Raw genomic sequence first — 13,124 nt, 5'->3', positions numbered from 1 at the left:
CTTTCACTTTACGTCGATTTACATATGCGAAAATTGTCTACTGGGTATCTGGATCTGCGCTCTGAGATATCACTAGTCTGCGCAAAAGAAATCCATCATGAAAGTCTCCATCTCTTCGACACTGCAACTGGCGCAGACGCGATGGTTGCAGTTGGCGCAAGCAACATCTACAACACCGCAAGGGTTCTGACATACGCACTGTGTTTATTAGCACTGTTGCAAATAGCTGAGACGGGTAACTTACACAATAGCGATTTGTTACCAGGGTCTTTTGTCTTCGCTTTGCGTGTCGTTCGCCATATGCCGAATCTTCTGAACGCTGTCGTTTTACTGCAGTTCCTAGCGCGATATCACCTGCAAGTGGCGAGTGTCGCATCGATGCATGGCTTGACATCGGCATACTGGGCATGTCGTTTGGAGGAGGAGGATGCGGCTGTTGCGGCTGTGGAACATCGTCGTCCACGTCTCCGGTAGCATCCACATCGCCGTCCTTTTCCCTCTCGTCCTCATCGTCAAAGTAGTCTCGTTTCTTCTTCTCTTCTAGCAGCTCTTTCTTCGGTCGGTTCTCTTCAGCACAGATCCAGTCATCGATAGTTCTCCTCTCCTTCTCGAAGTGACGCGCGATGTGATCAAACCGCTCATCCCAAGCTGCATTGCGCCGCTCTTTGAGCGGCACTATATCTTTGCACAGGCCACACCAGAAGGTACCTTGGCAGTTCTTGCCAATCCTGCGGCGGTTGACACTCTCTTGAGCAGCTTCACACGCCATCTTATGCTCCCTCTCTAAGTGGTTCTTGAACGCTCCTTCGCGGTATAGATGCACACCACAGACCTGACCTGTCTGAAGTTCCTGGCCGCAGCGGAAGGCTTCCTGCTGGAAATGCTGACTGTTCTCGTGGCGCTTCCAATCTGACTTTGCGCCAAAGCGTTTGTGGCACCTGGGATACGTGCATCCATAAGGCCTGTTATGTCGCTTGATGTGCTTACGCAGATCGCAATCACGAGCGACCGCAAATTCGCAGCCAGACATCGGACATATCTTGCCATTGTTTGAAGAGCTTTTGCTGGAGCGACGCTGTTCTGTGTCGGGGGATCCTGGGCCTTTATTGACAAGCTCAGCCATCATCTTCAACAATGCATCATTCTTCTCAGACTTCGACGGCCTCCTGGACATATCGTCGCGATTGGCTTTTTGTAGCAACTCTAGTATGCGACTCTCAATATCCACAGGCTCCGGCGAATGCAAGCGCTGTTCAGACTTCCTCTTGAGCTCTAGCGCTTGCTGCTCAGCCTTAGTCTGGGGTGCATTGGATAAAGACGAACCCTGTGATGACTTCTGAATCTTGAGGTGGTTACTTCCAGCTGCGCTAGGAGCGGCCTTGATAGTGGAGAGAGAATCTTGTATTCCCGGTGCATTGTGCCGAGAACGAGTCACCTTTGGCACTTTCTGAATGCGACTGTTGTGCGGTGCGGAAGTAAACCCAGGTCCAGAGAGCCGAGATAGTGGCTGTGCTTTTGGTACAAACACAGAGTCCTGGCTTGGCGAAGATAGATATCTGGCATCCTGTATCATGGGAAAGTCCATCATAGAGATGTTGCCCATCGTTGGGCTTATGGAGAAAGGAATCTCCATGCCAGCAACTGTTGACCCAATGTCCAGGGGTGTAACAGTTGTTTTACTCTCTATAGGAGAGTCGACTCGCCTGGGTCGCCACACCGATCTATCAATGTCAGCTTAGCTGACTCTTCAAGTGCGAAATGTGCAAATCTACCTTTCCACGAGTTCGAGCACGTTCTCATCTTTGTGCATTCTCTCAACATGCTGCTTGAAGTTGTCTAGACGTGGCCAGATTTTCTCTTTGTTTCTACAATCCTCCACAGCACACTGATAGGATTTCTTGTCAATGTCCTTCCGATGTAGGCTTTTCTGATGCCGCTCAAGATCGTTCGTAGTTGTGAATCCCTCTACTCTTTTGCAGCCGGCTACGTCACACTTGAAGGGTTTGCTGTGTTTGAGCATGTGTTTCCTGTCACCTTTCATCAGCACATGGCTATCTTATAGTGATGCCGCATACGCACTTGAACTCTGAGTTGCACTTGAGTACTTCTGAGCACTCATAGCATGGAAAGTCTTTCTTTGACCTCGACCTCCCACTACGACTGCTGACGTGGGATCGCTGATCTGAAGGCATCCGTGACATCGTAGGAGCCTCGCTTGTGGCAGACTCGACATGCATGTTGTTAATATCTGACATGATACTTGCCGATAGTTCCTGATGGAGATGATCGGGCTCATTGCTCATGACAGACTTGGTATTTCTCGAGAAATAGCCCTCGTCAGATGGCAAAGCCTGACTATCAACATCAGATTCCGGACCCCATGGGAACTGGAAGTTCACACTCGATCGAGGGGAAAGACCATGAGAATTACCAGACTGAGATAGCCTCAGATTGTACGGGCTCCATGCTGGCTCCGGCCCTCTAACTGCAGTCGAGCCATGATAAGGCCGTACATATTGTGGATCGAGAAGGTCAAAATCCCTCGGCATATGGGATCCAACACCATTGTCCAACGGAGAGAGATTGGTCTGACGATAGTTCATGCGATCGAAATCTCTTGCATGTGAAGTATTTCTTGGAGTATGTAAGGAGGCTGATGAGCTAGATCTTTGGCTCCGTACACTATGTGCACTCCGTGGTTGTTGGGAAAACGTGCTCTGCTGCGTCTGCACAGGATCAATGTGCAGTGCAGGTATCTGTCGGCCATAGTATTGGTTGGGAACTGAAATGTTGTAAGACTGTTGACAGTCCCCGTTCTGGTTGTGGAGTGACATGTTCGCTATCATGGGTCAGCATCTTTCGGGGCTGCCTCAGGCATCAACATGCCACCCAAATTCATCCCAACTAGCTTTCGAGCATGGAAAGAGGCATCATCATCGTATAAGCATCAGTAAATAAGTGCAGACAAGAAGAGAAATAAGAGTATAGAAAAGGCAACAACAACACATACCTGTAATCTCGACTCGTCAGCCTGCTGCGATATGGAAGCCTTACGCCTGCCTCAAGGAACGCCGTACGCAAACCGTTTCAGAGGAGCAGGCGCGCAGCTGTGCATTAGTAGATTCCAGCTGCAGCACACCGCCCCAATCTGCTAAGATGACAAGCCAGATGGGTACATGTAACAGGTAATGTGTGTGAGGTCCTCCGTTTCGTGTCCCATGCGCACGGGCATGCGCTGCCTGCCGGTGAGATATGAGGAAAGGCTTCAATACCAAGACGCTGTCACCTCATCGCGTGCACTTGCCCTGCACTGGCTGTATCAGAGGACTTCGATTCGAGATGGGTAAAATAGAGGACTGTAGTACGTCGTCACGGTTTTCTTCTACACGCAGTGGTTATCGCAGTTGTAAGCCTGTGATCGCGATGGCGAGGGTGCGCCGCATGTGGGCGGCCTCCCAGTCCTCCTCGCGCAGGGGCGCTACCAGGAAGGCGACCGGTGCCCTCTTTGCCCTCTTTCTCCTTCTGACACCCCATTCGTGCTGGGGATGCACCTAGCGAGCCGTTCACCGAATTGCAGATGGAGGACTCCAAGTTGCGGGTGGCTGTGTCGAGAGTCCTCCATGTGCGTGGGAGACGCATGCAGCCAATCACAGCTTCCGACCGGGTTCCTCCCCGGCGGCGCGATCGATTTAGCACGCCGCGCTGATGTGTGTATGACAGGGCGCGGGGGCTGGAAGTTTGAAAATAAGTCAGGCATTGCACTCGCGCAAAGGAGTTTTACTGGCGCTGGCGATCGATGTCGTGCAATCACGCCTTTGTGGAGTGGAAGGTACCTAGGGGCTTTAAGTGGGTCGCAGCTTCCAGTCTACGATGTATCTCACAAATGGTACTACATCGCATGGAGCGGACAACAAAGTATTGATGGAGAATTGTGGCGTGGAGAAATTGATGCAATCAACGCGCCGATGTCTATAATACCATGCATGCCTATTGCACCATCAGATGCGACAATGTAGTCGATCCGATTCGAATCCGAAGCGACAGTAGGTATCGTAACGCGTCTAAACCAGATTCGCCTCGTAAACATGAAAACCTCTTCCGCTGTGCAAGAGTGGATATCGTACGAAATCAACGTGAGCCAAAACAAAATCAGATCCTACGCCTATCCTATGGGCGTGTCGATCGAAACCCCTCCCATAATCCATCCCCGTCTATTGCTGATGTTGGTATTGATAGTTGTGTTGTGCCGTCAGATACGACATGGCAGGGTAGGTGCTGCCTTGTTGGTAAGCCATAGCGTTGTTGGTATCGTAACCCATATTCGGCATCTCAGTCGTCAAGCCCTGCGGCTCTTGGGTGTAGTAGGAAGGAAAAGGTGTAGTCGTAGCGTCGACCGGAGAGTCCGTGTACAGCGATTGCTGTTGTTGAACAGTATTAACAGGATTCATGCCATACTGTTGCACCCCATTCTGCATATTCCCATTCTGGTATGGCTGACTAGGAATTTGCAGCCCGTTCGTATAGCCATTGTGTGGCTTCCGAGGGACCTGGAGGCCTGGGTAGGTCTGGTTCGTGAAATTTGTGGCATTGTTTGCCACATAGTTCGCATAGCCGCTAGTCTGAGTCGGTGGCGGTGCCATTTGCGGTGGGGGGTAGGTTTGCATCGGCGTAGATCCTGCCTGAGATTTTGTTTCCTGAGGGTAAAGACTGTGAGGGTCGATACCAGGTGCATATGCGGCATTAGGATTGTACCGCGACGGGTTGTCTAGTGGCGAGCGGCCCGGGGTAATGGAGAGCTTGCGGCTTTCGGGCAGCTCAACCACGGGGCTAATGATGCTGTCCGCGTTGAGCTGCTTCTGGTCCACAAGCGTAAGAATGGGCATGCTGAGCTGCTCCATGTGTTTTGCCAAGTGAACAGTCAATTTCTTCCAGCTCGTACAGATGTTGCCACAAAACCGGCATGGCTCGTCCTTGGGTTGCTTAGTGGTGTCGCGACGACATCTTTCGACAATGGCCCAAATGTCATCTGCCTTTGCGTTAGCGAGATCTTAAACAAAAAGACTTGCCCATCTCACCCTGATCACCAGTTGCTGTCGCGTCTTTATGAGCGGCTCGGGTACGTTGCCGTGGCTCAGCTATCTTGTGCTCACGAACGAGATGCTGCACGAAGTTGTCCTTGCGATAGCAGGTATGGTTGCAGTCTGCAATCTGACATGTCCAGTTCTCCAACTGACGGTGTCGCTCGTTCTCATGTCTAACCCAGTCTGCCTTGCGCTTGAACGATTTCGGTTCCCCGCAGTTGGGGAAGGTGCACGTGAAAGGCTGTACGTCTTCATGCACATGCTTGGTCCAATCGGACGGCTTGTAGAACTTTTTGACCTTGAAACACAACGTGCATTCGAACTCGGCTGGTAGGCGCTTGACAGGGGGAAGAGGTACACCTGATGGGAACGCGGCAGGAGCCACATTACCTTCTAGCGGGGGCTCGCCATCGTCGTCGGAAGAACCAGGTGCAGTGACCTGGAAACCGATGAAAGGAGTTTCGGCATCCTTGGCACCGGCTTTCGGAGGGAGTTGCTTCGCCTCACCACCGAGGTCAGTACAAAACTTTGCAGAGGCACAATTCTTGTGCTGTACGGCGTTGAGATGCTTGACCTTGAACTCCAATAATCTCTTGTATCTGCGCATTTGCTCCTGGGTGATACGCTCAACCATGAAATCAGCCAGGCGTGGGTTCAGTTGTCTAGCATGACTTCTGAAGCCGTCGTACGTTGGGACAATGGGATCGGTGCGGACCGTGAGATCCATACTAACGGGGTCTTGGTCATCTTCATCATCGTCTCCAGCTGGACTTGGCTGTGCGGAAGGCTTCGTGGCCTCTGTGTCCGCGAGCGGTGAAGCTAACATAGGCATCGGTGGACCTCCGTGCTGCGTCATCAGCTCAGCCAGCCCAGGCGATCTCCCTCTCCCGATATCGCTCCTGCTTCGAGTACGTCTGATGGCATTTTTGGGACCTTTGTACCACGGGCCCGCTGCCGCAGACAGACCTACTGAACTAAGTTGTCCCCCGTCCTTGCTATGACTGCTTAGGTTTGTATCGACTCGAGGAGATTTTGGACGACCCCAACTACCTATACGTTTCGGCTTCTCCATGATGGGCTCCTTGGACTTGTCCGAGGCTGCATCAGACTGCTGCACTGGTATACTGCCCTTGCGCTTGAGTATGTTGCTTGGTGTACGTTTGGGTAGAATGTTTTCCAAGAAGCTGGGCCGCCGTTGTCGCTCCTTGCTCTTTCTTGGCTCGGGTTCGATGACTTTGATAACACCGGGAGCTGCACGTATGCTACCAATATCAGACTCGCTAAGACGGCGTGAGCCAACCGTTGCCGCAAGTGAAGCTTGTTCAACGTCCTTCGCTCGCACCAAGAAGCGCATCATCGCAGCATTGGATGTGGGCGGCTGATATCGAGCCGATGGGTTTGGCGGGTGTGGCTGCAACGGTCCATCAACCCATGGCTTGACAGCGGTACCATCCTTTGGTATAAGTTCTTGTGTCGGAGGGAAGTACGAGTTTTCTATATGGCTTGCGTTGATATCGATCGCAGCGGGTGGGGATTCAGGTTCTGCCGACTCGTCATCATCGTAATCGTAGTCCCCGTAATCGCTTCGTTCGTCAATGTACACCCCAGGTCCAGGTATGCCCGAATCATCTATACGGTCGAAATTGGTACGCACACCCAGACCAAAGCTATCTGGGAGAGCCCGGCGTTGAATGTCGTTGTGACTCTTCGCTCGACGACGACCCGTAATGGGCTTGAGTAGATTGTTCGAAGGCCCTACATCGCCTGCCTCGCTTCCGACCTCACTCTTAGTGAGCCACTCCTGCACTTCAAGCTTCTTCTCATCCTTCGAGCGTTGCTCTGCAATTTCCTCTATGCTGGGTATCCATGCGTCACCCATTCGGCGGCGCTCGTCAGGGTTGATACCGTTCTGCCCCGACTGTCCTGTCGTGAGCCAGGAGCCGTCCTCGTTGCGATCGGGTCCACGGACTCCTGGTCGCGAATGCACGTTCTCGTGAGGCTCCGCTTCACTATCCGAGTCACCGTTATGCGCATACGGTGATAGATGATTACCGGAATGACGACTGCCATAGCTGTGCTTGCTGACAGGCATGCTATTGTCGGAACGCGAAGGCGAATCTTCTCTGCTATAGTTCTCCACACGCACAATGGGACTCGTCAAATGTCGCGTGAGGGGCCTTGGGTTTGCCATTGACACGTTTCCGGGACTGTTCGTTAGAGCTGGACTGTGCGTTTGCTTGATAGGTGTGGTATGCGGTAGGTGATTCGCTTGGTTTGGCGGCGTCGACATGTTCCCGTTGTACTGCATAGAGGGGAAGGCTGAGCTTTCATCGCCTAGTGCCGGACTGGAATTATTCGTCGCACTGGGCGACATTAATTGATGGTGCGGGTTTAGCGAAGTGTTATTGAGGTGGTTGCTTGGCTGAGCGTTGTACGTGTTCAGCGTCCCTGAGGTCAAGGCTGACATGTCAACATGCTCTTGGAATGCCGGAAAATTACTGGCCGAACCGTTATCGGCAAAGGTCAGGCCAGAGAATTCATCGAGAACGTGTCCATTGAAGTTTGGTGTTGCATAAGCGCTGAGATCGTGGTGACTGGGATCGCTCATGTAACCTGTTTCTGGGCTAAAATGCTCAACTGAATGCGAGGGCGAGATGTTCTGTCCGTTTCCGTAGTAGGATCCCGGAGAAAGACCGTAGTTTTGAGCTTGATTGTAGGCATTCAGTGGTGGATATGACATGTCCGGATGTAATGAGGAGTCGAGAGAGGATCCAACGTTGGGAGTGAAGATGGATTCCTGCCCAGGGGTGCTGGATGAGGGAAGGGATACCATGGATCCATCGTAAACCATGGATGTCGGCTCTGCAGAGTACGTAAATGTGCCTTGCGCGTCTGGCATCAGGAAGTTGCCGCCAGTAGGCGCAAGTTGATAGCCGCTAGTCTGCACATCCTGAGGGTGGCGTGGCTGACGCCGAGGGTCCTGGTAGGGCTGTGTATGCGTATCGACTGCTTGCATGATTACTTTGGCTGTAACGAACAACCTGAAAGTGGAGTCGATAGTAGATTAGGTCGCGACGATCAACAAATGATTGCGACGGGCAGATGGTGTGGAGGGTAACGTGACTGTAGCCAGCGCTGCTTAGGGCGGCATAGTGCTGCCTGAAGGTTACTGATGTTGAATATTGCGAAAGTCAGAAAACCAGATGAGGGGAAAGTGTCGCAGCGCGTCAAGTTACCCAGATAGGTTGGTGGGATGGCGGAACGAGGGAGAGAAATATCGCAGTGCGGCTGAAAGCGAGAGAGGACAGGCTGCTGTAGCTTGAAGCTGGATGGCGAGCTGCCTCGCACAGGACGGAAGTTTGGAGCCGTTGAGGCTAGAGGCAGTGCCGGCACTCTACGATGTTGACAGCTTCAGGGTGGGTCGCGAGCGAAATCGGGACACGGCGCGCGCGAACAACAGAGAAGCGGCGTAAAGTGCTTGGATGGTTGGTAGAAACAGAGTGGAATCCGATGTCGACGGTGGAGCCAGCGGCAGCAACGAGCGAAAGTCGAGGCACCGGTCAAGGCTGATTCCCCCCAAGATCTCCAGAATGGTAAGACCGGGGTAGAGCGATGCACGCCAAGCAGAAGTTCGCCGTCTCGAAACAATGTGGGCGCAGGCAGTCCAGATGTCTATGAGGTCGTGAGAAAGAGGCAGAACGACCGAAAACAAGCGCGACGGCGCGACAGTAGCTGTGAGCTTGACTGGCGTCTCGAGGCAGATTTGCAGATGCGTGACACGCTCTTGGCAGGCTTGATACAAACGGCACAGCCTCAGTTGCTATACAGAAGCGGGAGCAGGGGGCTGAACATGGGGCGAGCGGGTGGCTATGCTTCAAGATGATATCCTCATGGCGAATTCAACCTGCTATGCGTGATGCTTGTAGTAACTCCTGTCATCAAAATCTACTGAGGCGGTCACTCCAAACCGCGCTCGAGGTGCGAAACATGCAGCGGCCTTTGTTGTGCGCCCGCGTAGGCTGGCGCTTAGCTGTTTAGCAGCCGAACGCTGATGCTATATAAAGGCAGGCCAAGCCTAGAACTGCTCTTCTGGAGAGCATACCAGCGACGTAGCAAGCCTGCTAGTAATCAGACGCGTGCGATGGACAACACGGACGAGGTTGCGTTGCTGTTCGCGTCGCTGATTTGCGAATGTCGCGATGTGACGGCATTTAGTAGCATGGACTGCCTTGCATGATCAGCGATTCAGCCACGCCTAGAGATGAAGCTTTCCTAGCCACGTCGCAAGCGGATAAGGTAGTGGCTGGCCCCAGTTTTGGATTATGAGCGCAGCCGGATGGTCTCCCGGGCTGTTGTGGGGCTCACGGGAATATGGCGAAGGAGCACATCGACCTGCTGTCTTCAGCGTACACTACCTTGATCTAGGTAAGGTGTCGAGAACTATGCTGTCATATCGCTGCGGGCGAGTAGTCTGGCGGAAATGGCAGGATCGCTTCGCCTGGAAACGATACATGTATAGTGCCGCACTCATAGGTTGTGATATATAGCTGCGAGTGCCGCATACTGTGGTAGACGCCGAAGCCACGAGTGACAGCAATGGTCTGATTTCAGTGGCCATGAAACGCGCCGCTTGATCTAGCGGGCTATGCATATAGTCCTCATCGCGAGATTGCTCAAATAGCAGTCGAGTTGGCATGCCGGCGCCAGGTGAGACGCAGCCGCAGGCAGAAGATCCGAGCCAGGCTATGGATGTCGCAACAGCTTTTCGAGTACTACTACCGGAACATGTAAGGTACCCGGAATGAGGGTCTTGTGCAGATGTTGTGTCGATCCAGGGCTGGCGATCGCAAAAGCTGACGTCACTGCAGGCCTCTCCCACGGACTTTTGATGCCATCGTGAAATAGAGCGTACCTGTTGAAGTGCTTGTGCGGTTGGATGTACCGAACATGTACTGCAGATGTCTGCTTACCAAATGGTGAGGCCAGGACCGGTAAAAGAACCTCAAGCCGACGGAATAATTTCTTGCGAGCCTTGGAATCTTTGTCGAAGAAAGTCCGCAAGCTCTGGGCGCATCGGGGCATGGGATGTAGAGTGTGTCTGATTGATGAGGCTCGGAGATGGGGCTAACCATTTCCATGGTCGCGATCCAGGCGTGCGGGCAAGCGCAACCGGTGTGTCTAACGGCAGTCACCCTTCGGTGGAGCGGAGGCTAACAACAGCAGCATCCACTCTTTCTGCAGCACCGCTGGACGCGAAAATGGAACGAGATGTGCCTCAGAGCGCTTCTTCTTCCTCTTCCTTTTTCACTTCCATCTTACAGTCTGCCAATTATCGCTTCCTCTCTTCCCCGCATCTGCGTCAGCGAATTTCTGCGCGTCACTGGCCACATTCGCATGTGACAGCATCACCAGACGGAGCCCGCACCCTACACGCAGCACGAACAGCACCACAGAGTGTTGGAGCGTTGCACAACACCTAACAGTACTGTGCTAGCGGCAAGCGCCTGAAGTGTACGGGCTTCTGCAAAACAATAAAGACGCGAAAAGCACAAAGCCTACGAAACGTCCTAGGCTTGTCTATTACGGCGTCTTTCTTAGGAGCAATCGACTCTACGATCGCAGTACCAGATACTAGACGCTCCTTGTATTCTCGAGTGGGCATAATCAGTGCGATCAACCTTTCACACCATACCCAACTTATCTTTCCACACCGCTGCCATGCCTGGGCTCAACGAAATCATCCCACGGCCCGATTCCAGGGAACTGATTCCGCCACTGCTGGCCTGTCTGTCGACAGCAAATGCCTCCAAAGACGTACCCCCGGGTCTTCTACCCCTCCTATCGCCTATCCTCCGCCAACGCGTACAGCTTCTGTCTTCCAACGAGTGGTTGTCTCTGTTGTGCTGGGACCGAGACATCGCGTCACGACTACCGCAAATCATCGAGAAGATAAATGTCGAACCTCACCCAGCTTCCGGGGAGATTGAAGTGGAGGAACCAGATCAGATACTGTACCGACGATCAGACCCCGAGACCCTACACGCCAAGTTGATACTGGGTGAATATGGAATCATCCCAACATACCTCTGGTGCACTGGTGGAGAAGGCGGAAGCCGCTGGCTACTGGCTGAGCTGAGAGGAACAGAAGACGTTGACGACGGCACCGAGTGGTTCGAGAACGTTCCCACTGCTGACGAGGCTGGCTTCAGGCGAAAGTCTGTGTCGGTCAAGAGCAACGGCGTCGCACCCTACCAAGCCGTGGTCCAACCCGAACCCGCTGAGGAGGAAGCAGAAGAAGAGGACGACGGTTCTTACTGGGCTGCATACGACCAGACGCCCGGGCGAACACCACAGCCTAGGCGATCCCCCGCGCCAGGAACCAGCGGCCGGACGCAGATCGGACCGTCGCAGTCAGAGCTCGAGTATTTCAAGCGCTACGCGTCGGAAGTGCAGCCCGCGCTCGATGCGCACGACCCAGACGAAGAGGAGCCTGCAGCTGGCGAGTCGACACTCAATGGCAACGCTCTGAGCTACACGCGCGAACCGCAGACCGAGCCCCTCGACACAACGAACCTGGGCCCGAACGGCTACGACTCGTCGATGCCACCAGCATACACAAGCGGTCTCCTGAACGGCAGCGGCGTTCATGGTAACGACAGCGCGGTACATCTCGAGTCCATTGAGCAGGACCGAGGCGCTACCGCAAATGCCCTGAGCCACCCCCGACCCTCTTCTTCGGCATCGACCAACTCGGTCGAGAGGCTAGAGCGAAAGGCAGAGAACTACAGCCAGGCCGAGCTTGCGATCAAGCAACATATCAGCACGGATATCAAGAGCCTGTTCCGGTTGGCGAGAGCATCGGGCATAGACAGGGAGGAGTTTGAGAGAATTATTCAGAGGGAGCTTGAGGTATTGCCCATGCTTGAGCAGGAGATGTCATAAATTGGGCCATGTAGGAGGGCCAGATTGGATAGTAGGAAACGACCAAGAGGTCGGCTTCATGGGCATTTGTTGGCGTTTAACATAGCTTAGCCACTGCATAGTATTCCTAGATAGCGAATATGTCGTTCGCAGCAAAGAAAGGCCTTTCCAATGCCCCGCCAAACCATTGTGACGCTTTTACCGTTCCCTGAAAGCAAGATGGTCCACGTAAAGCTGTAGACACCTCAACGCCAGTCTCCTTTCCTTCCTGAGCCCTAACTATCCATATATGATCCTCTACCGCCTTCTCTGCGCATCGCCACTCGCGAACTTGGCACCACTTGCCTTGAGCTGCTGCAAGATGTCCACCGCATTCGAGCTGTTCAGGTTCATCGTCTGGTCCATGCCCGCACTTCCGCGACCGATCTCCTCTACCACGTTGTTGGGGTCCGCAGCGCCGATCACGGGCACTTCAGAAGCGAGCCATTGCTGGAAGGGTTTCGCGACAAAGTAGCCATCCGAGGTAAACCACCGGGTCAGGGGCGCGCGGATGTGGATCGTTTGTTTGGGATTCGAGGCGTAGGGGGCGGGTGTAAAGACGACGTCGCACTCGTAGATTGGGATGTGCTTCTTTGTGGAGGAGGATATCCTCACCTTGATGTTGTCAGTATCGTCTAACACGTAGTTATGGAGATCAAGCATGTGAACATACCCTGCCTGTCTTGCCCTCTCCCTCATACACTACACCCTTCTCCACGAACCATAGCCAATAGCTGAATGCGGTATTCAACAGAAAGTATGCGACGACAGCAGGCAGTGTGTAGGGCTTGCTGGCTTCCCAGCCGAACTTCCAGTCGTAGTAGAAGAGTGCGCCGGCGATGGTGACGGCCGTGTAGCCGAGGACTAACCGCACATCGGTCTGTGTGTGGATCTGCTTGAACTTGAGGCTGTTGAGGTAGTTGGGAAGGGCGTCGTCGGTCGTGTTCTTGAGGTCTGATCGCGAGTATTAGATATGGTCTGTAGGCGAATGCATAGATGGTTGCGATGGCGGGAATGGAAGCATACCGGCGAGGGAGTGGACTGCGATTTTCTGTGTTGCCGACATCGTGAGGTTGTAGTTGT

General features: G+C 53.4%; 4 protein-coding genes across 4 annotated transcripts; 1 reads left to right on the top strand and 3 right to left on the bottom strand.

Moving 5' to 3' along the window:
• Positions 1–167: 167 nt before the first annotated feature.
• Positions 168–1,603, bottom strand: J4E79_006863 (uncharacterized protein; the record flags this gene model as incomplete). Its single annotated transcript, XM_049355731.1, has 2 exons — positions 168–198; positions 393–1,603. 2 exons carry the CDS (start codon positions 1,601–1,603, stop codon positions 168–170), a joined length of 1,242 nt encoding a protein of 413 aa, XP_049209760.1.
• Positions 1,604–4,211: 2,608 nt separating this feature from the next.
• Positions 4,212–8,097, bottom strand: J4E79_006862 (uncharacterized protein; the record flags this gene model as incomplete). Its single annotated transcript, XM_049355730.1, has 2 exons — positions 4,212–5,026; positions 5,076–8,097. 2 exons carry the CDS (start codon positions 8,095–8,097, stop codon positions 4,212–4,214), a joined length of 3,837 nt encoding a protein of 1,278 aa, XP_049209759.1.
• A 2,702-nt stretch (positions 8,098–10,799) lies between these two features.
• On the top strand, positions 10,800–12,023 carry J4E79_006861 (uncharacterized protein; the record flags this gene model as incomplete). Its single annotated transcript, XM_049355729.1, has 1 exon — positions 10,800–12,023. One exon carries the CDS (start codon positions 10,800–10,802, stop codon positions 12,021–12,023), a length of 1,224 nt encoding a protein of 407 aa, XP_049209758.1.
• A 276-nt stretch (positions 12,024–12,299) lies between these two features.
• Positions 12,300–13,107, bottom strand: J4E79_006860 (uncharacterized protein; the record flags this gene model as incomplete). The annotated part of the gene is made up of 3 exons (XM_049355728.1): positions 12,300–12,656; positions 12,715–12,995; positions 13,068–13,107. 3 exons carry the CDS (start codon positions 13,105–13,107, stop codon positions 12,300–12,302), a joined length of 678 nt encoding a protein of 225 aa, XP_049209757.1.
• Between the last annotated feature and the right edge of the window lie 17 nt (positions 13,108–13,124).

This window comes from Alternaria viburni (genome assembly GCF_023758015.1).
Source record: "Alternaria viburni strain BMP 2772 chromosome Unknown scaffold_14, whole genome shotgun sequence".
NCBI classification, from domain to species: Eukaryota; Fungi; Ascomycota; class Dothideomycetes; order Pleosporales; family Pleosporaceae; genus Alternaria; species Alternaria viburni.
The sequence above is the reverse complement of the archived record's forward strand: the minus strand, read 5'-3'. Positions and strand labels throughout refer to the sequence as shown.